This window comes from Symsagittifera roscoffensis, chromosome 2 (assembly GCF_963678635.1).
Source record: "Symsagittifera roscoffensis chromosome 2, txSymRosc1.1, whole genome shotgun sequence".
In the NCBI taxonomy this organism is placed as follows: domain Eukaryota; kingdom Metazoa; phylum Xenacoelomorpha; order Acoela; family Convolutidae; genus Symsagittifera; species Symsagittifera roscoffensis.
The window spans coordinates 18,295,825-18,323,384 of NC_087063.1; the positions used below are offsets into that span (position 1 = coordinate 18,295,825).

Genomic DNA, 27,560 nt, shown 5'->3' on the forward strand with positions numbered 1-27,560 from the left:
CCGGATACGTTCTCCGATGCTATTTCGCTATTTGTACTAACTAGGAAGGGTGTATTTCCTCTCCCCAGACCCTACCGGATTGAAGCTAAGCCTCTTATTTGACAATTCACCTTAACTGTGAAGGGTCTTATCACTAGCCTAGTTTCGACTCGACTATGGTTTTCTGATTCCCTTAGCCTTACCTTTTTGTCTAGAACAGCGTAAAATTGCCTTATTCAACCGTGGCTACCCTTTGGTAGGGGTGTAAGGGCTTTCCAAAAAATTTTATAAAACTTGAAGGGTCTACCTCCCCGAATTAGTGAATTTGCTAAAAACAATCTTAAAAAAAATTCACGCATATTTTCTTAAATAATTGATAGTTCTATGAGTAAGTTCACCTAATTTATGATCTAATGGTACCATGATTGACTGGGTTTGTCCAGTAGTTCCGAAGTTATTAACAAAAACGTCTTTTTTCTGAAATCAAAAATTTTTCTCTCTTATAGGTTCCGCCTAACTTTTTTTGCAATTCTGTTCTTTTCGACCTAAAAATTATTGATCCGAGCTCAAAAGGCCTATACTCTTCTAGTTCAATGGGAAAAACCCGATCTAAAACGTTCCAGCTGAAAAAAACTTGCCAAAAACAATGCTATTTGGACCCCTCGGGATTGATCAATCCACTAAATCAAATACGTTAAGTTCGATTTCACTGTAACCCCGAAGGTTATCGGCAAACGGGTTTTAAAACCTATCGATTCACTAGTGAACGTTGTCCGAACAACAATTTTTACTGTCCTTAATCAAAAATTTTAAAAAATTTTCTTATTTTGTAGCGTTTTGTTTTTTCAAGAATTAGGAAAATTCGGTTTTTGGTACCCAATTAGTTCCAACCACTTCTGAATTAAACTCAACCGGCTCTACCTATTATACTAGTACAGTTACGATGTAACTCACTAACTTAGTGCTTTTTCCGTTTCAAAAAATATCGATATCTCAAAATGGTATTGGAGTTTTAATCTAGGCTCTATAAACAAAAATATTTGTAATACTATACCCCTCCGGTTTTGCTCAATATCCGAATTAAGTTGCTCAACTCCGAAATTTGCAGTTCGGTGAAGGGTCACTACAGTGCAGTCACTGTCGAGCCCCCCACAGATTAATATCTTACTTTTTGTACCAAAAGGGATACAAAATTTTTAACGATACCCAACAGTCGATTGTTGTTGTCCTTGAGCCCCTTCTTGTCGCTCCTTGAACTGCTTGCCGGATCAGTCTTCTTCTCTAATCCCGAGACCCTTCCGGATTGAGCGCAAATTAGCGTTAACGTGCTTAAATACTCAAATAACCCTAAAGTACAAGCACCACAAACGGGCCACACAATTGATTGTAACGATACTAACTAATATAAATGCATAGATAACAACAATATATCTAACAACAACAAACGGGAGGGTCGGATCACATCTCGTGATTTCTATTGATTTTACACTTTTTTACTGTTTTTGGTTTTTTCGGTTATTTTTTATGTTTTTTGTTTTTCTTAGGTACTATACTACTTTTTGTTTGGTTTCTTGTATAATTTTAAGAGTTTTTGGTCACGTGCCACTCAGGAAATGACGGGACCGCGAATCCCCCCACCCTTCCCCGTTCGTATGAATTGCTCGGTAACGATTGTAGCGGCACAATTTTTACAACTCGGAGTGGTTTACGACATTTTCTGACCGCAATTTCAATCTTCGGCCGTTTTCTCGTACTTGTTTTCACTTTAAATATTGTTGTTCTGTTTTTCTTCAGTTTTTTCTCCAAAATGGCTGTTTCACGTTTCAGCATTTCTCAGAAAGTCCAAAAATTTGAAGTACCAGAATATTCTGACCTTCACGGTTTGTTTGATTGTTCAAATAACGTTGCTAATCCGTTAAAACCATTAATCTTCCAGGTCAGATGTTCTTTTCTGGTCAATAAAAATTCCAACACGAAATTGCATTCTCGTACATTCTGGTCGAATGTCACATTGCTTGCGTCTAAATACAGCTCTGGCTAGCGACTAAACACTGGCTAGCTTCTAAATACATTTTACATAAAAACATCTATGTGACATTCGCCCGGAAGTACATATCGACGGAAAATAAAGCTAGGTGGTAAAACGACTGACTAGCGTCGAAACACAGCTCTACATGCTTTTCACCTCTCTGCCAAAGCCAGTTCTTTTGGTGGCCTTTCTAAATTCGGGGCGACAAAAAAAAACGTTACTGTTTCCGGCTTCAATCAGAACGCTCTGATTAACTTAATTATATGCAAAACAGTGGGCTCATGGCTGGGTCTCAGTATCCCCAGACCACGAGGTCACTCCTAAAAACAGGGCTACTACTTATTCATTATATTGCTATTGTTTTTGTTCATTAGATAAAAATCATCATCTCCATCGAAGGTGGATCAACCGTTTCCATCAACTCCTAGCTTCTCATGATCTGAAAACGAATATAGATGTTAAATAAGATCAACTCAAGAAATTCCAGGAAGCTAAAAGTTGTGAAAATAACCAGTTACAGTTCTGTCCCGAGACCTTTCCGGATTGTGCAATCTGCAGAAAAAACATTCTTATTTTTTTCCGGAAGGCTGGACACGTCGTCCCAACACCCTTCCTTGTTCTCGTGAACTGCTCTGTAACAATTGTAGCGGCACAATCGTTACAACTCGGAGTGGTTTTTGACAATTTCTAATCACAATCTCAATCTTCTGTCGTTTTTCCGTTGTTGTTGTCTCTGAGACTACTGTTGTTCACTCTGAGAAACTTGTTGTTCTGATTTCGCAGATTCAGTTGGTGCGAAATAATAAAAGGTTACGTGTCGTTCACGTCCAAAATGAATTTTTAAAAATTAGCATGTTAGTCAAAACTAACCCCTCCCGACTCATCTAATCGTTCAATTAGCGTCACTAATCCATCAAAACCGTCAATTTTCTCGGTCAGATGTTCCGAAAAAAATTCGAATACGAAATTGCGTTTTGTCCATTCCGGTCGAAAGTCTTACATATATGGAGGCCAAAATTGCATCACCCGGTAAACACTGAAAGCATCCCACTATTGAGTTGCTTATTTCAAACTTATTGAAATCTATACTGAATTCAAACAGGAAAATCAAAAAAAAAATTAACCATTGCAATATCCGATATAGTTTAGTGAAAAAATACTTTTGTCAAACATGTTAAAAAATACGTTGAAAAAGCTTAGGCATAACGAGATAGTCAAGCCCGCGTTTAAACATATAATAGATTGTAACATCCTCGTGTATGCATGCATTGACAACTTGTAAGTAATGTGGAATCACGATGATGGTAACATTATCAAAACCAACGATTTTTCGATAGAAAATTTCCAATTTTCTTTAGTCTTGAACTATGTAAATTTTACTCCAAGATGGTAATACGTCATCAATCTGGATTAGTACAATAGTAGTTAAATTTAGGCGCAAATTTAGAGCCCATTTTTGTTAAAAGTTACTTACAAATTCAGCAGGAGTTTTACAGCGACCGTTAGCAAATGATCAGAACTACCCTCTCTGAAAGTCTCAATTCTCCATTTGAAGCACTCACAATTTTTAGGAGTCTGAAATGCCAGAATTGATCATCCGCAATAAGCTTTTGATTATGCGTGAAAAAAGTAGAAACAGCTTAGGAAAGAGTTAATGAAATTGTCAAAATGGTTGTTTCAAATTTCTCGTGGACAATTTTTTCACTTCGCATGAACAATTTTTTCACACCGTTTATTTGAGATCACCACAATGCAAAACTAACGCAGACGGTAAAAACTGGTTTTTTGAGACCCGTCAAAAGTGATAAGAGATAAAAGCGAAAAAATGAGATTTTCAGAGAGGGTAGTTCAAATCATTTAGTGTCGGTCGATGTGAAAATTTTGTTGGTAATCAGTGTAAATATTGTACAAAATGTTCCTTAAAGTAAGTTTTTCACAAAATATCAGCATGAAATTGCCTTTAGGTTTGTCCACTAGTGTATATTGTGGTCTAAGACTCGATCGATGTCCATCACAAGACAAAAAATTCCGGTCTGAACATAAAATAATTTAATGTCTTGAGTAATGTTTGTAAAAACCGTTCGCTCAAGTCACTTATGACGTAAAGAAAATAGGCACTAAAACTACTGACTCTAGTGTTAGGGAAACCGTCTCTTAAGCGTTTTTCGCTCAATCAGTCCCAGCCAGTTCGCAGTTCACCTATGACATGGAACGTTTGAATCGTTACAGCTTAAAAGCCTTTACCAAAATAACCCAGCCCCCTCACTCTAGATACAAAAAAAATTCCCCCATGGCAAGGTCTCTAAATATCTAAAAAATGCTCACGCCACTAAAAACTTGGTCGGTACCTCAAATAATTAATAATAGTTTTTGTTAGTTTTCAGATGATCAACCAGAGTTACGCCTTACCTATTCATAATCAGATATAAGGCCTTCAAGTAAGAAACATTAGGAAACTAAATGGAGCTAAACACAAAAAATCTGGATCTAACTCTATTAAAGTATTCAAGATAACACAGAAACACTCAAGAAGTGTTATAGTAAAAATGCTCAAGCAGTATCTTGCTCTTCAGTTAAGCTTCTCGTAACCATTCTTAAAACTCTCTGTCCGAAACAAGAAAGTTCTACTCAGCAATTTAGGCAAATTGCGAACAACTATTTGACTCTAGATCACTTTGCAGTGTTTTTTCTGCAACTTTTAAGTCGACTGTTCTCACTTTTGTTTCTTATATTTCAGTTGCTGAGAGAAAATTGAACAAAACAGGACCGATGTGAAAGTCTCAAAAATTCAATCTGAACCACAAAAAAACCAAACTTCATTCAATTGAACGCCTGGCTCACAATCCCTGCACTCCGAATCGATGTCCTCAGTGAGCCTCCAGAATACCTAGAAAAACAGTGCCCGTGGTCATTCACAGGGTTGCCGCTCATGAAAAACTGATCTACTTCCCCAAAATCAGAGAAGTATAAAAATGGTCATGCTGAAGAGCTATTCAATTCATCATTCACCTGTACATAGATCTGACTTTAAAAGGTTTTTCAAATTTTTTTCTATCAGCGCAATCAAATTTGCAATGCAATTTTTGATATATACTAGATTTATTAGAATAACTAACAATAAATGTCTTTAAAATGACCTAATTCATAAAAATTTTAATCTGAGGTCACAATCAAGCTCCAGTCCAAGATTCTGCTTCTAACCTCAAGTATTTTTTGGAAGTAGCTCAGATCCACTTAACTTACGCTTGATGTTCTAGGCGCGAAAACCTACTGTTCTGTGATTTTTTTCTGATAGTTTTGTTTCGTCTTTGAAGCTGATCACAATAGCTTCCCAGTTTTCAGCTGGCTGTAAGCCTGCATCCAATCATTTTGTTCTTGTAATCAAAAAGCGTGGTTTGGTAGCTTCAAAACCTTCACCTACCTATTCCGACAAAATGACGTATGAAGACTCGGGCTCATGTTCTGTGCCAAGTCTTCATTCAAACTTGACTCTTTGTGATGTCTCTTGATACTTTGTCTGCTCTTTTAGATCCAGTTTTACCCCATTCCGACAAGTAAACACAAGTCTTTTGAAGGCTACCGGACCAAATCCAGTCATGAACGGTCAATTTTATTTTGAATGCTTCCTTCTGTGTTTCTTTGCCACATTACATAACCAAGAAGTCATCATGGCTCTCAACCTTCGGAAAAAAAGTTTCGCGATTCCATTCCGTAAGTATGGCGAATGATCTGCAAGACGGTTTCGAATAATTCTAGTTTCCGGTTGAAATCAATATGTGTATAAACTCTGTTGTGGGTGATTTCGTCTCTCGATATTTCATGGAGTTCAACTCAATACATCGTGATGCTAGCATAGAGCTCACAGTAACTTAATTGACATTCTACTGGTTATCTGGTAATCCAAGGGACTTGATTTTTTTATATCCCGGACATAGCAAAGGTTGTTTTTCTCGGGGTCCAGAATGTCTGAGCGTTGTACTGAGAAGGATAATCTCCCTGCAATCAATTGATGCTTGTGTTGTTCCTGTCGCCAAATGCCATAAGTAATGGCTCAAATTCCATCATTTTGGCTTGAATCGAATCCGTTTCATCCACCGTTGGAGCATTTTTCCAATTGTGCTCTGCATCTCGAAATCACTTGAGTTTTCCTTTTCATAGCCAAGAGTTCACTTCCCCAGATTTTACTGAAGTCTTCCACCTTTGCTCCAGCCAATTCTCACCACAGTTTCTTCAACAAATTGAGCGACTGACAGGAAATACGTGCCAAACGTAAACATGTTGGAACCGAGACTGCTCTGTAGATCAGGATGCTCTGGCTCGACACTTCCACCAGCATCATATGCACAGGATAGTTACTCTCAAATTAATTTGTCATGAGTTCGCATTGTTCGGTCGTCCGCATGCCTCCTTTATTTAAAACACCATATCAGCCTCTAGATCAACTTTCTGTCCCTTGATATGTTTTAGATTCAGTTGTGATTCATGGCCAGGTTTCTAGACTACTCCCTGTGAGCAGTTTATATCTGAACTCCAGTAATTCAGGTGACTCTAGTCTACCCATTTTCGAGAGAAACCCAAGAGAAGTGGCTACGTTAACGATCGTGCTGGCCTAGCATTCCGCCAGGATTTGTACATATTTTTTGTCTTTTTCTGCAATGTCATCGAACCGCGTGACTAAGTCTTCCTCTCTGAAAGGTTGAATCCGCGCACAGGAACTTCCATTACAAATGTTACCCCTCCACTCAGCTCAAGATCCAAACCATTGCCTGGTTTTAACTTCTTTCGCCCGTCTTTTAACTCCTCGACTTTTTCCTTGGAGGTAGCTTGACGAGGCAAGATAAGTTTGTGGACCACATTCAGATCCCCCCGATCTTCAATCCAACTTGGCAACAGCTTCGTTTTTTGTCCTGATTAACTTGTATACTACACCTAGCTTCGTGACCAGGATGTCGAATTCCACTATCTTTTTGCCCAGAAATTCAACAATTTGACAATTTTAAAAGTAATATTTGCGCTGCCTATCTTTGCAATTAAAACGCGTTGTAGGAGGCACCCATGATGCCTGCCATAATATGATGTTCTCCCCTTTTCGATGGTTTCGAGTATTTTTCAGCTCTAACTAGTGTTCGATGAACGTCGTGGCTGCTGTCAAATTTCTTATTGGAAAATCTTCTTGTTTCATTGTTCTTTGCATGATTCGCTCAGTTTATCTAGGCTGGTCATCTTTCTCAATCCCCATCTGGTATACGCGCTTGACTGCTGTTTCAAGTTGCAAACTCCTTCAGGTACACAATTTTAGAACCCTCTGTTTAAATTCAGTCTCGTCCAACACTCTGGAATGACCTCTCACTTACCTTTTAAGAAGGCGTTCATTGCTTTTCGAAGAGTTGCTCTAAATTAGACCTTTGTTTGTTTTATTGGTGCTGATGTTATGCGGATCTTCTTGGCAAATATAGAAGACTAATTGGGGTCAAACGTTTTCATCCATACCTCTTCTCACTACCTACCTTGCTTTAGCTAGGCCCCTAGTGCGTTTGTTTTATGAGATCTGGTCTCGCTTTTAATCGTTTTCAAGAGTTTTATTTGAAAAAATGCACCGCTTGCTTCGAATTTTTTTCCGGAATTCAAAATAACAAAAAGTTCTTAGCGGTTACATTGTTATGGACACATTTTCGCACAAACATTTTCACGTTTTTTCAAAGATTTACTTTTGATGTTTAGGACCGCTATCACTTATTGGTACAGAATAATGTCCTTCGCAGAAGATACAAAATCAAGCTGATTGTCTATCTACACCAAGACCGCAGTTTTGAAGCAAGGTGCCGTGAGTTTTTTCATACGTATTAATTCCATGAGTTTTCTGTTCTTCACTTTTACCTTTTTTCAAGAAAAACATTCAATCACGTCAAGGCAGATTTTTTTAGTTAATAGATGTGCAATTGATATCCGCTTTTGATAGCGATTTGAAAGCAGCTCTTCGTTGCTTTTAAGTGTTGGCCGCTCATTATGATTAAGGCAAGATTTTTCAGTATTCCAATTTCCTCGATGCTGTAGTCTCTACGAACTCAACCTCATTTCGAGTTTTCAAATTTCAGTGACTTCTTCGAAAATACCTGATTTTCTTAGCTTCATCCAGGATCTGTGTTTTTGAGTCTAGAATATGGTTTTTGAGTAATTGATTTAATCTTGGCAATAGTTTATTCTAAACTAGCGGCAATTTTTTGTTGATACATTTTCTGTATTTTTGATCACTGATACTGGGTCGGGTCCATGTAAGACCGGTTTCAGAGCTGACCAGAGGCTGCAGCTTTTAGGTGGATTGGGATTTTGCTCTTTGTTTTGCAGTTCTAGAGCCTCCGTGGCTTTTTTGGCTGTTACTTTCGATGCACGTTTTTTTTTCCATTCGTTTGATGATTCATTTTGCATTCTATTTCTGCACCTTCAGTTTCAGGAAATCTCTATCATGAAAAAAAAATTCTCAATTTGAAAAATGTTTTTTTTTCTTATTTAAAACATTCAACGATTTCACTAACGTTCATTCTTAATTCATCTTACAACCAGCGGGTACAACCGCCAATCTTTTCACTCCGAACATTTTTTTTGGAAGATTCTAAGTCTATTTGCATTGAAAATTTTGATCAAAAACGTCGATTCTGCTTGCTCAGCAACCAGATATCCTTGTTAATGATTGGTTCGATCATCGTCTATGAAACGAACTTAGTCTCAAATGAGTGCTTTTACTTTTCGCGCGCACTCAACAATGGGCACTTTACACCCAATGAGTTTGATCAGGCGGTATTAGATCTCAATACTTCACAACAACTGTTCACGTTTAGACCGCACCTTTGAAGTGATCAAAAAAAATTAAGAAAGAAAAACAATAAAAATTGATGAGAGATATCTGAAAATTTGAAGCAATTTTTTTCGATCAAAGATATCATATATATTCGAAAATTTTTATCGAATTGCTTGTTGCTTGCATTGTTTGACCCCCAATTGCTAGATTCCTCTAAGTTTATCGATCCTCTTTTTATTTTTTAAAAATTATTGTTATCAGTTGAACTCATTGCCAATGCAGCTTTACCTGTGATGCAATTGATCCAAAATTAGATTATTAATTAACCCATGGAGCAGAAGTAGAACAGTCATGGTTGAACTGGACTGACCATGAATAAAAAAATAACAACTGGCAAATATGTGCACTGGGCGGGTGATGTTCCTCGACAACAACAAAAACTATGGCCTAAAAGCAATATCAACAGTATCAGCATTGACAGTTCCAGTAGCAACAAAAGGCACCTTAAAATCTCGGACATCGAGAGCGAAGAGAACCGGGTTGACAAAATCGCTCAAAGAAGGGCAAGAGCTACTTGTGGATCTTATAGATAAATAAAGTCGGTCTTTGTAAAAAAAAATGTCTCTAAATTTTTCGTTTTAGAAAGAGGAAAGTTCAATCGAAATAAAGTTTTAAAGACAGAAACCGAGTGAATAGAAAAAATTTAAAATTGAATAAGTTCTGGATTCTTAGAGGTTCTTCAGACATTTATTGAACGATTATGGGTGTGTAAGGAGGTGGGCAAGCTTGTATATTTCTCTGAATGTCAACCCAGTATGATTTACCCCAAAGCGGGAAAGGAAGAGCAGTTATGGGCGTACGACCTTGCAAGCCATAGTGGAGCTGAAAATGCAGGCGACAGAGCACAACCGACTGCTTAGATCACTTTTCGATCAGAAGAAAATCAAAAAAGAGTCGAAGGCCGAAACTGCTGAGGCGGTTCATTCGGGTTCCGATTTCGCTAATTGGCAAACCTCACCAAGGTAACAAAGAACAAAACAGTTTCACATGGCAGATTGAGGTAAAACTAACCCCAAGTTTGCGTCCGTTTAAATCCCACGTTTTTAGTTTTTTTAGAAGAAGTTTACGACAGCACCCTTTGAAAGTTTGACGATAATTATAGGTACATAACTAATAAATGTGTTCGTTTTCTTTCACATACTGCTAGTAAACCCATTTCGGAAACTACTAAATGCAAAACGCCTTGTTGTTGAAAAATTTCATATGCCTGGCTGTAAATAATTCAGTCGGTTTTGGTAGCTCTCCTTATAAAATATACTGAATAGGTTGAATGATCCATTTTTCGGCAGCAAACAAAAAACAAAAAATGATTTTTGCTGGATAATAACAACTTATACAATGCAAAAGTGGCAATTTTTCATTAATCTTAGAAGGGGAGAATGTGATAGCAAAAAAAATTCGAAGATAATTTCTTATCTCATATGATTAGTCAATACAGAAGTAAATTGGTTGAAGTTTCTTATTTGTATTTTTTCTCAAAGAAATTTAGCTGTTGTTATAAAAATACTCAACCAAAAGAATCAATCCATTTCTTGATTCCGTTTTTTGAAAAATACTTCAACTTTTTTTATTTCGTTATTTAGCGCTTCTGTAAAAAAACAAAGAGTTTAATATGGAAATACACAGTAGCCTTTGTTCAATTTTCCAATTCGGGTTAAGTTTGTCGCTGGGATTTTTTTTTCGGAAATCTTACTGAACACGCTATGTAAAGTGCCGAGTGGTTTTTCAGCAGCTTGTAACGTATCAGTTAGACCAACTAGTGCGCCTCAGTTCAATTTAGAACCAAAACAAAGCCTAGTGTATCAGGCAAAGCCCTGAATGTTACAGCTGTTTTCAATATTTTAAAACAGTTTTTGCAAAACACTAATCGGAAAAACTGATAAAATTTTCAAAACTTATTTAAAAAAATTTTTTTGTTGTTTTTTAACCTTCCCTCAATACGCTATTCTAAGTATAAGTTGAGGTTTTTGTTCTGACTTTCGATGCGAAAGTAACGGAATATTTGTGCTCGGGGTGGGTTTTTTTTATCAGGCGTCCGTTTAAATCTCACGTTTTTCGTTTTTTTAGAAGTAGTTTACGACAGCACCCTTTGAAAGTTTGACGATAATTATAGATACAAAACAAATAAAGGTGTTCGCTTTCTTTCACATACTGCTAGTAAACCCATTTCGGAAACTACTAAATGCAAAACGCCTTTTATCTTTAAAGTTATGGGGGTTTAAAGATTGCCATTTTGGCCAATTTGGGACAATTAACGATATATTTTGCGCTATTAACGCGTAAGCGGAGAGTTAATCCGTCTTAAAATCGTTCCAATTGGTTAAAAGAAGCTTATTTGCCATAATTAATTGGTTACAAGGAGCTAAATTTATCTTTTTGTACTTTAAATGGCGTGTGGGGGGATGATTTTCATAAAAAATTTCAAATTTAAAAAGGATGATTTTTTAATGTTATTACTGCTCCATAAAACCTTAAAAGGCAGTCGGAACATTCAGGGCTTCGCCCTGATACGAGAAGTCTTGTTAGCATATAGCATCGTTTCAAAAATTCCAAATAGTTTGCACCAAGTCCTTTTGAAACGAGTTATCAGCGGTTTGAATAGCCGCTTTTGCGTTAATAACACGAAAAATTTCGCGCGCTCCGTGCATCAAATTAGTCAAATTGGCACAATTCAGACCCCATGATTTTTCAAAAAATGATAACAGGTAAAACGTCTTTTTAAGTTTAATTTCCAGGTTTCTGGATGATATTTCACTGGTTTTGGATGGTATTTTAAAAAATTCTGCTCAAAAAAAATATTCAAAATGACCAAATTGGTTAGGAAAAGTAACCATCCCGAGCACAAATATTTTGACACTTTACTCAAAAGTTGGGACAACAAGACTATTTTCACATCACGGGAAATCTCCGAGTACTCCAAAACTCCTCTGACCTCAGTCAAAAATTTCTGTTTTCGCAATTCTATCCCTCCCCCATACACACATGCGATGCAAAAAAAAACCAATTGACATATTTTTGTCTGGTAACGTATCAATGAGAGCAAATTCCTGCCTCAGTTTATATTGGAATGACTTACTTTCCCGCTAATGTATTAGGATGAAATCTGAATTAGGTTAATTTTTGTTCAGATTTTCGAAGAATATGAAGAAATATTTGTGCTCGTGGTGATTTTTTTCTCCAGAACAATTTCGGCATTTTACTAAGCATTTTTGAACCGAACTTTTTTTAACGTCCAAAATATATACTTATTTCATTTGACCTATTCAGTGAGAAAAACGTAGTATTTATTTCACGAGGTTTGCGCACGCGCCCAGGGGCTCATCAAGGCGAGACCCTGAAAATCCTAAAATGCGAAATTCAAGACAATAACTTTCATGCAAAAACTATTTCAGGTAAATCTTAATTATCAAATTAATCGTAAGCAGTTTTTAATATTCTATCTGTAATTATTATTTTTGATTTATCTTTAACTGCTTTAAATTGTGAGGCAGCAGTTTGTTTGAGGATAAACAGCGCAGACTAAAGGATATATCACGGGTTATTTGTCACTTCGATTGAAGGGCAATAATGTCATTAAAGAAAAAAAGCAGTCAAAAAACGCTAGTTAAAAATTGGACATTTGTCTGATGAGAAAAACCCCACTGAGCACTAATAGAGCTTCTTTTTTTTCGAAAAATGGTACAAAAAAATCAAATTCAAAACTAAATGACTTTTGAGCTTTTTTGTTTTGCCCTTTTGAGTATAGATGGGAGGGAATCTCTAACAATATCCCAGCTATCTGAGTTGACTGCTTGTGTCCAAATGCCAGGTGTTTGTCCATTTCCTCTATACACTCTCCTACTATCTTACCATCGTACAATTATTAAACACACACACAAACCATGTGCATATCAGGTGTATGCGTACACAAAACAAATCGCTAAAAAGCAAACAATGATGTTGGTTCTTACACACACAAAAATGTATCTTTTATTCATTCTTCCAATTCATCTCCCATGCGGTCTTTTTTCAGCGTAACACCAGTTTTTTGTTTTTCAAAATGAAATTGAGCCAAACAACACAGAAATTGTAAGACTGTAATTGTTACCAATAAAAAGAGTTGCGAGCAAAATTTATCGAGACATAGCTATGCCGACAAACTTTCATTCCCATAATTAAATTAGCTATAAACCAACTAAGCTGTTGCAGGCTAACAAAAAAATCATAGCTGATTCATCGGGTAAGTGGTTTTTTTCACAATCTATTACTAAACTTTAGACTCGAGAATACAAACTATTATTGAATAACTTTTTTGATAAAAGCTTAATCCGGTTGACAAAGATATATATATATAGCTTTTCTTTATACAAATTGCAATTTGTTTTGGTGCCAATCTATACTAATTATAATGGGGAACGCACACCGAAGAAAAGATACTTTACTTGCCGAAACTTTCCAAAAATGGCATTTTTGACCTTTTTTTAAACTGCCAGCTGCGCAGAAGTTGATCAAAGTACCCGATATTACAATAAAGACGCCCTTATAGTGACCTGAGAGAACTCAAAAAATCACCATTCTCGAAAAAATCCAAAAACCGCTTCTGCCAAGTTATCATCTTCCTTCAAATTTTTTTTTATTAAACTCGTTTAATTTGATTCGCGTAATCATTTAATTTTATAAACTCATTAAAGTTTTCGTTTTTTGTTTTTTGAAAAAAATTCAGCTACTTCCTTGTGTTAGCGAATTGCAGCTTCGCCTCTGTGAAAAAATAGATAATTAAAGTTTTTATAAAAACAATTTGTTCACATTTCATTACCCTTGCAATAAGCAAAAAAAATGTTAAACTATTGCAAAATTTTTGCTTATTGCAAGAGTAATGATTGTGAACAAAATGTATTTATAAATTTTTTACTTGACGAATTTCAGAGGGGAAGCTGCAATTCGGGTATAGGCTTATTAACCTGTAAGTATTTTTTTGACAGGGCTCATCTCCTGCACCCATTCATCTCCTCGTGCTTTCTGCTCAAAATACTGCAAGATACATATTTGAGCATGTTAACTTTTAAATATCCGTATTATTCGAATTTAATTTTTTCATCTTTCTTGTAATTTCACCATGTAAATTTAAAAATTTTTGTAAATCCATTTCTCTAATTTCGAAAGTCACAAATTTTTAATTCTATTGGCTTAGTGACCCTTATGCTTAAATATTTTCTGGTTTTGTTACCGGTTGGTAAGTTTTCTTTCAATGCAAAATCACATTTTTTAAATCTGATTGAATCACCCGGGATGACCAAAAATACTAGTCATACAATTTCCATATATGGAAAAATGCTAGTCATACACTTTCCATACAATTCCATACGTACAAAAAATTGCATGAAAGGTCTATGATTAGTATTTTTTCATATATGGAAATTGTATGACTAGCAATTTTCCATAAACCAAAAATATTGATTTTTTACATTTTAATTTCTCAAAATTTTTTGGTTGTGTTCGTAACCGAACACAAATGACACAAACCTTGATTACTCAGACGTAGTAACCAACGGTTTGGCCGTCTCGAATTAAAAATGCATTGGAAACAGCCTGATATGTGTCTCAGACAAATAATATAACGAAAGTAATTAACTTTTAAATTTTGGCAATAATTTTCAAAGATAATTATTTCTAAAATTTGAATTTTTAAATTACCAGACCTTGATCAAGGCATACAAAAACATGTCATACAAAAGAAAGAGGAGTTTTAAGCGTTTTTGAAAAAGTTATGAAGAGAAAAAGAAAAAAATTCAATATTAGTATATCCAGGACTACGTTATACACACAAAAAATTAAAATTTGCATGCAAAATTTTCTTTTTCAAAAAAGGTTTTTTTGAATACAAAAATCAATTTGCGGTTGAAAAAAAAAAACAAAAAAATTTTGGGGGCAATTTTCAAAAATACTTTGAAAAATTTTTGTCGTCGCCATCAAAAAATTGCTAGTCATACAATTTCCATATATGGAAATTGTATGACTAGTGTTTTTTTTTCAGAAAACAAAAATAAAAAAAAGTCAAAGTTTTCAGTCGTAGCAGCCCAAAAAACGCTTAAATGTTTTGCCAGCAGTTGAATTGATTGTTCAAAGCTTTTTTTTCACAAAAAAAAATTTAAAACAAAATTCTAGTCATACAAATTCCATATATTTTTTAATGAAGAGATACCAATTTCGATACCAAAACAAATATAAAATACCTTTGAAATTCGATTAAACTCATTTTGCAAAAATGTATGAAATTTGTATGACTAGCATTTTTCCATAGACTAAGTGTATGAAATTGTATGATTAGCATTTTCGGTCTATGGAGGTCAACCCGGGCATTTTTTTAATCTCTAATGGTCCTAATCTCTAATTTTCATTGCAGATAATTGAAACTGAAATATTTAGTATGATAAAATTTTGATTGAAAGTTTCCGAGAATTTTTCGTAGAACCAGATTTCAATTTTTTAAGTTCTAGCTCAAAATTAATTGTTCCATTTGTTTTGATCTAAGAATTTATCGAGGGGGACTTACCAAAGTTGTCTCAAATGATTATAAAACTTTACTTTGAACTAAATTTTTGCATCGCAGCCACAAAAAGTCCAAATTAGGCGTTTTTGTGGATTTTTGAAAAGCTTTGACTTTAAAGACTGCGTTTCTATGGGGCTCTCTCTCTCTCAAATTTATTAATCACTAGTTCAAAAGGCTCATTTAAAAGTTTTTGTCGACCGGCCAAAACTGGATGTGCTAAGTTAGTACCAAACGGTGGATCATTTGGACGACCAGAAGTTCGACCTGTTCTCTCCCCATAAGTTTGCTACCTGTTTGATCTTAAAAAATCGTTTGCTTTAAAAGTTCGAAGAAAGCGGTTGTAAGGACAAGCAGTTTTGTAAGAATATGATCGGAACATTCTGTGCTACTTGCACAGCAACCGGCTATCCTTGTTTTTATTTGGCTCTGAGCTTTTTCTTGTTTTTTAATCTGATCAAGTAATTAAGTGTTTTTATCTGATGAAGTGGTAATCTAATCTGATTAAACAAGAATGTTTAATGTGGCAAGAAAACTAGAGCTAAATGACCAAAGAAAATCTATCTTTAGTAGCAGCAGTACTAAAAATATATAGATTTTCTTTGGTGATTAGCTCTAGCTTTCTTGCCACATTGAACCGTCTTGTTTGAAACGGATGTTTTTGAATTATTCTTCCAGTAAATTTTGGACTTCAGAAATAAAGTTGCAAGTAATCTGATTTTTTTTCGTTAGCTTTTCAAACTTCCAATTGATTTAATCGTTTAGTCTAACAATTTATTTAAATAACTCCTATAAATGCTAATCTGAAAAAAAGGATAAAATAAACAAATTCAAGAGCAGAACAATTCTTTCCAATGGTACCACATGTCACAAGCAATAAATCGCCTTAATTGAATTGACCAATATGCTAAGAAATTTGCTTGCTTGTGACACAACATATATTTTTTTGTCTGCTAACATTTCCAACATTTTTAGCAAGGCCTTGGATTGCTTTTTTTCAGGGCAATATTCTTGTACTTTCTTTAATTGCAGAAAAAAATTATTTAACTCTGATCGATAATCAAAAACGATTCGTTTTTTTTATTTACTCCAGCACATTTTCTTATGTTTCCAGCATAGAAAGTCATTAGAATAGGTCCTTTATTGAGTAAGCTAAGCTCTACGTAAGTACCAGCATGTCACATGAATGTTTCTATTGACGCGGCCGATGGAAGTATGAAAATATTGAACCTAAAATTCTCTTTTGTGGAATATCGTGGTTCAACATTTCATTCTAATTCAATTGAAGTTAGCAAAAATTTTGAAACTTAACCTATTCATTCCGGCTCTTTTTAAATTACTTTCAAAAGATTTGATGCTTTTTGGAAAAACCAAATGTCAAATCAGACTGTTTTAAATTTGAAAACTAATTTTGAAAAAAAAAACGTCATTGACATTTTATTTGTTCAAAGATTATCAGATCTTTTATATGTTATTATAGCTTATATTATGATTCAATTTATTGCAATTGTTTTTCGATTCACTTTTTCAGCAAATAATGTTCAAGATTTCTCTTTTATATACTCTTGTGATTTTTTAATGCTTGTCTATTTTCTGAAAATTGTTTTTCTCATTTTTCAAACGCAATCTATTGCGGGACTTATGGAAATGAATGATGCCCCAAAAGCACACTAGATGTAATACTGGGCTTCTACTGCTGCAAAAAATGTAGATTCAGTCAAATTAAACTAGTCTCATATTACCATTTTGTGCCAACTGGCAACAGACAAAGTGCTGAGTTAGCTGTTACACAGTAATCTAAACGTACTGGAGTTTGCACAATACACACTTGGTTTTAGTTTTGTATTTTTAATCATCACCTATGCTGTTGTCAGCTTTCTGTTCAGCTCAGTTGTACAACTTGTTCAATTGTTGTCATTGACACCGAGAAAATAACTCAATGTTAATTTCTTCACCTAAAGTACTTTCTTGAAATAATAGCTCCTAATAAAAGTTTAAAAAATTATCTCGCGTTCTCGTTTCGCTTCTGCTCATCTTCAGTGAGAGAAATACTTTTGCTTGAATCTCTCCAAATAATTGTTTGTTTTCCACTCGGTAAGTTGGAAGTTTTCTTTTTCTCAATCATTGCATTCGATTTTTTCGTTCTCGCTGCAATTTGGACTTGATCAGTAAAAAACTGACAACCAAGGTGAATCGGCTTTTGATAATTAGTTTTTTGAAATAAATTTTCATGTAGAGACCCGTACCCAGTAAATTTTCGAAAACAGATCTGAAATAATCTTTTTCAGATCTAAATTTCAGATCTGAAATAGGTTGTGAAATGTTTAAATAACGCTTGGATACTTTAAGGATTGGTTATTTCAGATCTAATTTCAGGTCAGAAATTTAGTTTTTCTTGATTATTTCAGATCTGAAAAATCAATGATTCGGACTCAATTTTAGGCATTTTTAATTTTTTTAGCTTCTGCTAGCTACTGGCAGGTACTCTGCAAAGTCTCAGTTGGAGACTGCCGAAGAATGTTTACCCAAGCATGAGATAAACATTGGAAAGCAAAAATGTTACAGGTCTTCTAACAGTTTTTGAAAACTTTTTAACACAGTTGAACAAGAAATTTAGTTCGAAAAAAAATATTTGTGAAAATATTCGGAAATTTTCTGACCGCTAGGTAGCCTAAACATAATTGTGTATTGCAGAAAATTCAAAAATAAAAACTCCATGTTTTGCTCGAAATGCATAAATTATCATTCAACAAAGGATATCTCAGATCTAATTTCAGATCTGAAATTTAGTTTTTCAAGGTTATTTCAGATGTGAAATTTTCCCTTTCAGATCTAAATTTCAGATGTGAAATTTGTAAATTCTCATCAAGATCTGAAATAAAGAATTTCAGATCTGAGAATCAACTTATGTAATAAATAAAAAATTTCAGATCTTGCACAGAAAATCCCCTGGGTACGGGGAGGGTTTAGGGGTGGATAACGGCTAATATATTATGACACACATTTCAAAGCTACCTATAGTACAATTTTTTTACGCATAATTTTAAGCTAAGAAAGTCTTTTTGATTGTTCTCAGAGAATTCTTACAGGCTATTTCTGCCTCGTTTCGGTTCTGAGGTAAATTGGTTTCGGGTAGCTGGTTGATTGACAACATTTCATTTCATAGGTAAATTAACCGTAATTATCGGAAATTACAGGGGGGAGGGTTCTCATACTTGAAGGACCGAATGCTTGAAAAATTTCAACCAATCAACAATCACAAAATCGAAGTCAATATTAACAGAAAATGTGTTAAATCAGGGAAAAGTAAACAAAAATATTACAAATTGCGGGTAACAACAGCATTACTACTCAGATAATCATCAAGAATAATGAGTTCAAATTTTTTAAGAATTTTTCAGTCTTGAAAACATCTGCTCATTATCTAATCAGTCAATATCAACACTAATGGCCTGGATTTATTTTCTTACTTTGATTTACTTCGGGATTTTGAAATTTCAAGCATTCGGTTCTTCAAGCATGAGGGATGCCACCATTTCCAGGTCAACAAAGAATAACGAACTGCCATAAATTTCGGTATTTAAAAGCAGAATTCAAAGTCTTAAAATACGCAAAATAAAAACATTAATAAAGCAGCGTCTGAACACCTTGTGAACTTTGTTTCGATCTTTGATTTTTCGACATTTTCACACACCATTCTTCGTTCATCAGAAAATTCATTAGTTACGACCTTGGTTTTTCTCGCTATGAATTCTAGCGAGAACAAAATTATTTAATACAACCTAATTAGAAAAAAATATTATAGGTCAAGCAAATTGTTTTTCCGAGTGCTCCCAGAACACTATAATGATCCTATTTTGGCAATTTTTTAGAAAGCACCTTTGAAGGCTCCTCTAGAAAGTTTTAGGGTTGGTCGGTCAAAATTGGATGTCATAAAATAATATCAAAGGGGGACCCTCCCTCTGGTTAGTGAGGGTTCGAATCCCTGAAGGGGGAAGCGTCCCCCCTTAATCCGCCCCTGCTTGTTGACATAAATTTTTAAATCGTTTTCTTACACGTGAACAGTAATTTGTACACAAAAAATTAATTTAAGACTATATTTTATGTTCTTTAAGAAGGTCATGAGAAGGTAATTGTTTTAGCCACGAGTTACCTGACAAGAAGCACCTTTTAACCGAAGCGAACAATATGAGCAACAACAACAACAACAAGCGGATAAGCAACAATAAAGTAGCGCCGCAGAAATCTCACGAAGATCCCGCAGATGGCACTTGTCAGCACAACAACAGCAACACCTGTCGAGTAGACCACACCCATAATGACTCCACCCCACTGGTCCAGCAGCAGAAGGGGAAAAGGCCAGGAGTAGGAGGTAGCAGTAGTTCCCCCACCCCCGATCGGGTCCAGAGTGCCGACTCAGACCGTGCGCCCAGTGGTGACAGCCATTCCAGCCCAGTGACAAGTTAGTACATTTTGGTAATGCAAGAACTGTTTTTTGAGAAGTTGATTTTACCTTATTTTTTGTTAATCTAAACTGCTTGATTTCCGCTTGGTAATGGCACATTTAATGAAGTGGAATCTCAGGTCCATTCATCTTTAATATCTTTGACAGATCGTTAAGAATCTTGATTATCTTGACAAGTTCTTGTCAAATTTAAAAGTATAAAAATTCTACCAGACTTGTCAATAGGTAATAAGGAAAAATCCCATGTCTTGGGTAAAAGGGAAATATCCCATGTCTTTTCAAATACTTGCACAGAAGTCCGAAGGGCGGATTTTCAAAAAATTTCAAAAATTTTGTCGACCTTTTTTTTAAGTCGACCAAATTGATTTTCTGAGCTCTCCTAAATCACTATAAAGACCCTATTTTGACCAAATTTTCAGCGCCGCAGGCGAAATTTCGAAAAACAGGCCAAAAAAGGCGTTTTTAGGCAATTTTTGGAAAATTTTCACAAAAAAGTCGCGTTTTTCGGCGCGCTCTCCCCTCAAAATTAGTATATATTGGCCTCAAAGGCGCCTTTAAAAAAATTTTAGGGGCAGTCACCAAAAATGGATATCTCAAAATAGTACAAAGGGGGACCCTTTGGGGCGGCAGGGGGTCGATTTCCTGAAAGAAAGGCGTCCAACCCCTACCCCCCAAACCCCCCCCCCTACAACCTCCCCCCTCAAAGTCCACAGTTTGCCGGATTTATTTTTATCTAATATATATTTCATTATCAGGCAAAACTTATTTTCAGGTAGTTTTTACTCGGTTGATGCACTGGTTTAACCCAAATAATACTGAAAGGTTGGTTAAAGTAAAAAGGAAGATCATTTCTGATTCTCGTTTATGGTTAAGTTTTACCTGAGAACATTTCTGATTCTCAATCAGTTGCAGCGTTCTAGGGAGCAACATTTGGGAGACTTGTAGTTGAAAGAACTGCAGAGCTAACAAAATGATGGAAACAGCGAAGAACCCTAATTTTTAAAATACAAAACAGTGATTTATTAGAAATTTTAATAAAAACAGATTCTAGAAGCTCCCTGCAAGCGAAGCGAGCATGCTTTTCTCCTAGTTATCTGGGTGGGACTCTCGCATTGGAGTTTCATGGGAAGTAATCGATTATAATTGATTATATTGGCAAAAAAAGGTAACCCATAAAATCGATTTTATGACCCATCCAACCATGAAAATGGACTCATGGTTGGATGGAATTAAAATTGTTTATTTTCATGATTTTAAAATCCCTTGTAATCATATCTTCTAAGAAAATATACAATTTTTCGACCACAAAAAATCATGAAATATGATTTTTTTTCTGCAGCAATTTGCTTAAAGCTAATTAAATTCTTGAAACGATTGGATAAAAACTTTGCACAAATACATTTTGTAAAACATCTGCAGACACCAAAAATTTAAAAAAAACTAGCGTTCTGCAAGTTTAAAACCCAAACTAATATTCATCCCCCACTCCCATTTTAACACAGCCCCCCACTCCACTCCCAGTTTACCCCCTCCTACTTGCGTGTATGAACAGTTCAGGGAGAAGTAGTGGGCGGGGCGTTGTTCAACAGAATAGTTTAAAAAAATGTTAAACTGTCAAATTGAAAAAACATAGCGAAACTTAAATATTTCTCTCATGTAAAAAGTAAAACGATAACTTGAAAATTTTGTGAAATTAACAAAATTCAATACCTAAATTCAATAACCCTTCAAAAAATGTCTTTTTAATCGATAATAATGAAATATATTTTCATGGATAAATATGATTATAATCCATTTTTAATGGATTATAATCGATCTAAGTCGATTGCAATAGATTATGTTGATAAGAAATGTATGAGCGTTATATTTCATTTTTAATGGATTATAATCGACTATTTTTTTTTTGTGGTTACTGAATAGGAAATGACAAAATAATTGATTATTCTTCATGAAACTCGAGTGCGGGGCTACTTAAGTGTGCGTTATGTTAATTGTTCGGGGTATACTTACCGTGCATGTAATCTAAGTTAAAGTCGAATACGGAAAACCGCGATCAAAATAAAAAGCGATCAAAATAAAAAAAACAAGGTTAGTCGGTTGCTGTAAAAGTAGCCCAGAATTTTCCGACCATGGTCTTTGGAAAACTACGGTTTTAGAGAGGTTTTTTTTTAAAAATTACGGTTTTTTCTGACTGTTGTGATCAAAGGATCTGATGTAAAAACTATAATTTAGGCTTATTAGACAGTCATAGTAATTGAACCAAAAATTTATATAGAAAAATTTGAATTTTTTGAATTTTTGGGTTCCCCAAAATGAAGCTAAGAAACTCCAAAAACTAGTCGTACTTGCTTAAACTTACGTTTTAAGGTCTCAAATTAGGCCTATTTCAGCTGTTGTAAGCCTCCTTGCCCTTTTTATTCGCTCAAATTAAGACGAAAAATCAAAATTTTCAAACCGGTTTTTCTCGACACTAAGAGAAACTTTTGAAAACTTTTAAGAATTGTTCGAATTCTTACCGAAAGGGGTTTAATATGATATATCACCCAACCCAGTCCAATGATTGTTTGTGGTACCTGATTTTGCGTGGAAAAAAAAACTCAAACCCACCCGAATACAAAGTTCCTCGTTATTTTTCAAAAGGTCGGAACAAAAATCCAATTGGGCCAGCTAAGCAGCAAAAAATCTTTATTGCTATGCCCTTTTATTACCTCAACTTAATTGTTGGAGAAATCGATATCGAAAACTATCAAAAACTAATTTCAAAATTTATTGAATTGATTCAGACATTGTTTAGGAGTAGGTAACAGTTAGATAAACGCAAAAAATGACGCTCAAACAAAAACTAACAATTTTAAAAAATTTCAAAAACCACGAGTCTTACCTCCTTTTTTGGTTTGACTACTTTTAAACAGGTCTCAATTAGGTTCCTGTCAAAGTTAGAGATACGATTTTTTAAAAAATTATATATTTTTTTCTATGTCCTGAGTGCCAATTTTTGATATTTTGTGTCTTTTAATAAGACTATTTCGCTTTATTTTCGAAAAAAACTTTGAGCTTAGTAGCCTGCCATGTGTTTGTCTAAAACTACTTGTTTTTTTTGCGCACTACAAAATTTTTCTAAATTGAATCGAGACAGCTAATTGGTTTTATTAGGTCAAACCTTACACAACCCAAATTGCAACACTTAATTTGTGACATTATCAGCCTTAATTTCATAGTTTTGCCAAAATTTGATTTACCAAAAACTATCCGAGGCTAATTAAAGGGCAGTCAAAACATTCAGGGTTTTGCCTTGATGCAAGCAGTCTATTTATTTTTTCTTACTTCACTAGAGAAACATTTCTTTCTGATAGCTTTTGAAACTGATTCTAAGAAGTCATTTATAAAAACATGATATTTTGCGCACCCTGTTTTTTTCCTTGAGCTATTTTCTTGTTTTTAGATGTAAAACTATACAAACTATAGCAACTGATCACAAAGTTTAGAAACAGTTAGTTACACGCAAACAATGAGGCACTCACAAACACCCGCAATTTATAACTTTAGTTAAAATTCACGAGTTTTGCCATTTTTTGTTAGTTTTGACTACTTTTGAACATGTCTCGTCTCAGTTAGGTTCCTGTCAAAATTAGAGATACAACTTTTTTTAAATTGTTTTCAAAGTCCTGAGCGCCAATTCTTTAATTTTTTAGTGTCTTCTAAGAAGACTACTCTACTTTATTTTAGAACAACAGAATTCCGACAACTGAATATTTGTGCTCGGAGTGTTTTTTGTTTTCAGATCAATAGATAGAATTAGATTTTTTAAATAATTATTGTGGTGGACTTTTTTGCAATCGAAAAGATATCGATTTTTGATACCTTGAACTAATTGCATAACGGATTCTTAGCCGTGATATTCTTAAAGTTAATTCGCACGAAGTTTTACCCTTATGCAAGCAATTTGCTGTTTTTTAAACAAATCGGTTGTTTTTTTCTACTTCATTAAAGAACGTTTTATCTGCAAGCTTTTGGAAATGTCATTTTGAAAAAATATGATATTTTTTCGAGCTAATTTCTTGCCCTTAGATGTGTTCCCTTGTTTCGTCACTTATTTATTCATGGTAAACAGGCGCTTTATAGACTTGCGAAGCACGGCTCAGAGCCGTTTATCTAATTTAGCATTTAATATCTCAAGTACGGTTGTTAGGTCATAAATAGTCCGGGTTGGGGGTAGTATTACTACAACTATAGATTAGTATTTATCCCGTTTTCGAACACTCGAATAACTTTTTTCTAACTACACTTTTCAGTCTACCTTGGATTTATAGATGCCTTCACTTCAAAAACCAAAACATGTTTTTTCGAAAACATGAATTATAAAAGGCCATGTGGCCTATTTTATACATGTATTGCACTATTTTAAATATCTCGCTATCTAATGCGTTACTAGACACCAATTATATCGGCTACCGTTAAGTGTTTCCTTACAAAAAAGCTTATATGAAAAAGTTAAATATTTATACATTTATGAGCTTTTGACTAGAATATCGACAAGACATCCACGAAGACATTCGTGATCATAACATCCAAATACTCCAACAAAATAGTCTACAATTAAAATTTGAAATCACGGTTAAACTAAACAACATTACTCAACATCCCTACCCATTAAACCCGCCAAATATAACAGCTCAATCACTACCACCACCATTTATAACAACTGAAGTAATATACAAATACGACAGATATACCAAAAAGACAATTGGTTACATCACATTTTATAACCCATACTCAGGATTATCATACACATGTATATTCTAAAAATATTAATTTTTCTCCAACTCTTTTTTCTAGTAATCTCCAATCAGAACATAAACCCTTCCCCCCGCACAGGACCCCAAGATTTATTAGTAACACATTACGATTGTGAAGAAAACGAACAAAAAACACTACCCAAATCCGCTACTTTTTTTGATAACTTTTCGAACACAAAAATATTACCCACTTGTTCATGCTAGTTGGGAACAATAAATGTCCAGAGTATGAAATAACTAAATTTTGTATAAAACTGTGCGTTTTCAAGACCGCCTGGGGAGAATAGCAAAAAAACCGAATCGAAAAAATAGGAGCAAAAGTTTGTAGAGTCTTCCCAGAAGACTCACCACGCCCACACTTCCAAGGATATATTTCAAATTTATTTTTACCGTTGTCTTTTCACCAGTCTCAGCTGGTCTGTTTCCTTAAGAGCGTGAGTACCTGAAGGCATTTGTTTAAGTCCCCTCCTTCGCTCTAGACTGAAATTTTTAAATATTTGGGCTGGAATTCAATCGGCCTAATTTCGAGAAAGAGCATCAAAACAGTTAATCAATTTAGCTGACCTATTAAACTTGATTTGATGTTGAAAATGCCCAGATTTTTTGGCTTTATAACAAATTTTGACTTCAGTTTATTTTTTTAAAAATTTTTATGGCTCATTCACATTATAAAAACACAAGTCGTGAAAACTGATTTGATTTCCTCCTTTATATTTTTGATCAAAGTTTCGATAGCGTTTTGAAATAAATATTTATGCTTTCTTGTTTATGTTAGTTGGTACCATTATAGATTCAAATTGATTTGTCTCTGGTTGAAAATAATACCATTTTGGACGAGGGCATACTTTTACCCATTTCCTTTTCTCTATTATCTTCTCAAGGCTTCATTTCTGTCTCGCTTGACCAAAGAGCCCCAAAACAAATTGTTCTTTTTATCTGCCTACTGAGAGCCAACTGAATTATTCAATGTCAATTGAACATCAAATGGACTGGACCATTTAATGGGTTAGTATATATTTTCTGGAAAAACATCACCCGGAATTTTATCTTTTCATTCTGAAACATTTCTTTTTTTTTCAATTCAGATTTTAGTCTTTTTAAAATATTTGAAGCTCTAACTCAATTGTTAACCACGAAAATGATCGATTATGATACATGGAACCTCACTGCGAGTAGTCACTTTGCAGTCTTGTAAAAAAACGCTGAGCATACAATTTTCAAGATAGGAAATTTTATGATCTGATAAGAAAATTTTGCATAGACACCATGAATAGAATTGTGTGATAAACAATTTTGTTGAAGCGAATTTCATGCAAGAATTTTACTGGTATCGAATTGTATGACAAGGTAATATAATGGTGTCTATGCAAAAATTTCTTATCAGATCATAAAATTTCTAATCTTGAAAATTGTATGCTCAGCGTTTTTTTACAAGGCTGCAAAGTGACTACTCGCAGTGAGGTTCCATGTATCATAATCGATCATTTTCGTGGTTAACAATTGATTACAATTACACTTTGGGACCACGCAATCGAATGTAATTCAAAAAATTTCATTGCTTTTTGGGAAATTAAATCGATTGAATTTCATTTAAAATCCATTATAATGGATTATAATGGATACAATATCTATAAATTTTTTGCAAATTTTCTGAAAATTTTGCAGCTTTTTCTGCATTGCTCACAAGCTACTCGATTTTTAAACCTACTCACTCTTATTTAATTTTTCCTCAATCACAAAAGCATATCTCTTCTACTTTGAACCCAGTTCTTTTCGATTTTAACACCCAAGTTGAACACGCCCAAGCTTACACCAAACCCTCACCTCAATACGCAAAACTATCCCAACCAATCAACCCTCACCCCCCACCTATCCTCACCCCCCACCTATCCTCACACCCTTCTACCCCCACCCCCACCAAGCCCCCCCCCCCCCCACCTACCCTACCCCCACCAAGCCCCCCACATACCCTACCCCCACACACCCTTGCACTCATCTCATAAGTTTTTTTTGGGGGGGGCGGGGGGTGGTGTAAGTGTCTGCAGGGGGGTTAAAAGTGCATTCGTGGAAAGGTGGGGTCAAGCGTTTACGGTATTTTTCTCGTGTTTTTAAGGTAAATGTAAGTAAATGGTAAGTGACGGGGAGGGGAGATGTTGGCAAGTGAACTAATAATAATAATGGTGGTTTAACTTAGTGTGAAGTTTTTAAGGGAAGACAAAAATAAAAAAAGTAGAAAAAAACAATACTAGCTGCAGCCGATTTAGAAAAGAGTAGTTGAAGCCAAATGTAAAACACAATTTAGCGATTGTAGCGTTCAATTTTCAAACATTTATTTTCAAAATTTTGGAAAATCTAAACCGTTTCTCATAAACATCTATGGCTCTTTTCCACCCCCCCCCCCAAATTTCAAATTTAAATTTTTCGTTAGTTGTATTATGTGTGATTATGGCTAAACGCGTGGGTGTTATGATGAAAGGTATGAAGAACAGATCTATTCAGAATAATCAGTTTGTTCACCATGCAAAGCATGGTGGCGCCCCTCATGCTTGAAAGACCGAAGGCTTGAAATTAATTTTAGCTTACTTTCAGCCAATCAGAATTGAGTATTCAAAATCTCAAAATAATTTGCAAAAATCTCAAAGTGAGAAAATAAATCCAGGCCATTAGTGTTAATATTGACCGATTAGATTATAAGTAGATGAGTTTTCAAGACTGAGAAATTTTTTATGATTTTTACCTCAATAATCTTGATTATTATCTGAATAGTATTGCGGTTGTAACCCTCAATTTGTAATATTTTTGATTATTTTTAACTGATTTAAAAAATTTTCTGTTAATATTGATTTCGATTTTGTGAGAAAGGCATTTAGCCAATAAGAACGCTTGGCGATTTTGATAGGTTGAAATTT

The 27,560-nt window shown here is 34.7% G+C and overlaps 2 protein-coding genes across 8 annotated transcripts in view; one reads left to right on the forward strand and one right to left on the reverse strand.

The window, feature by feature from the left end:
• Positions 1-27,560, reverse strand: part of LOC134840599 (F-box/LRR-repeat protein 2-like) — a 382,029-nt gene that overhangs the window by 124,266 nt on the left and 230,203 nt on the right. The window lies entirely within an intron of this gene.
• The window catches only part of LOC134839469 (neo-calmodulin-like), a 41,960-nt gene continuing 24,092 nt past the window's right edge, over positions 9,693-27,560 (forward strand). For 2 of the 7 annotated variants that reach the window (XM_063855027.1, XM_063855028.1), the window contains exons 1-2: positions 9,693-9,826; positions 19,533-19,852. In XM_063855027.1, the coding sequence (XP_063711097.1) occupies positions 9,693-9,826; positions 19,533-19,852 (454 nt within the window). Of the gene's footprint in view, positions 9,827-12,775; positions 13,084-16,427; positions 16,554-17,419; positions 17,485-19,532; positions 19,853-24,306; positions 24,346-24,987; positions 25,657-27,560 lie in introns of those variants that run through there. The other 5 variants (XM_063855031.1, XM_063855032.1, XM_063855033.1 and 2 more) reach the window with 5 other exon arrangements.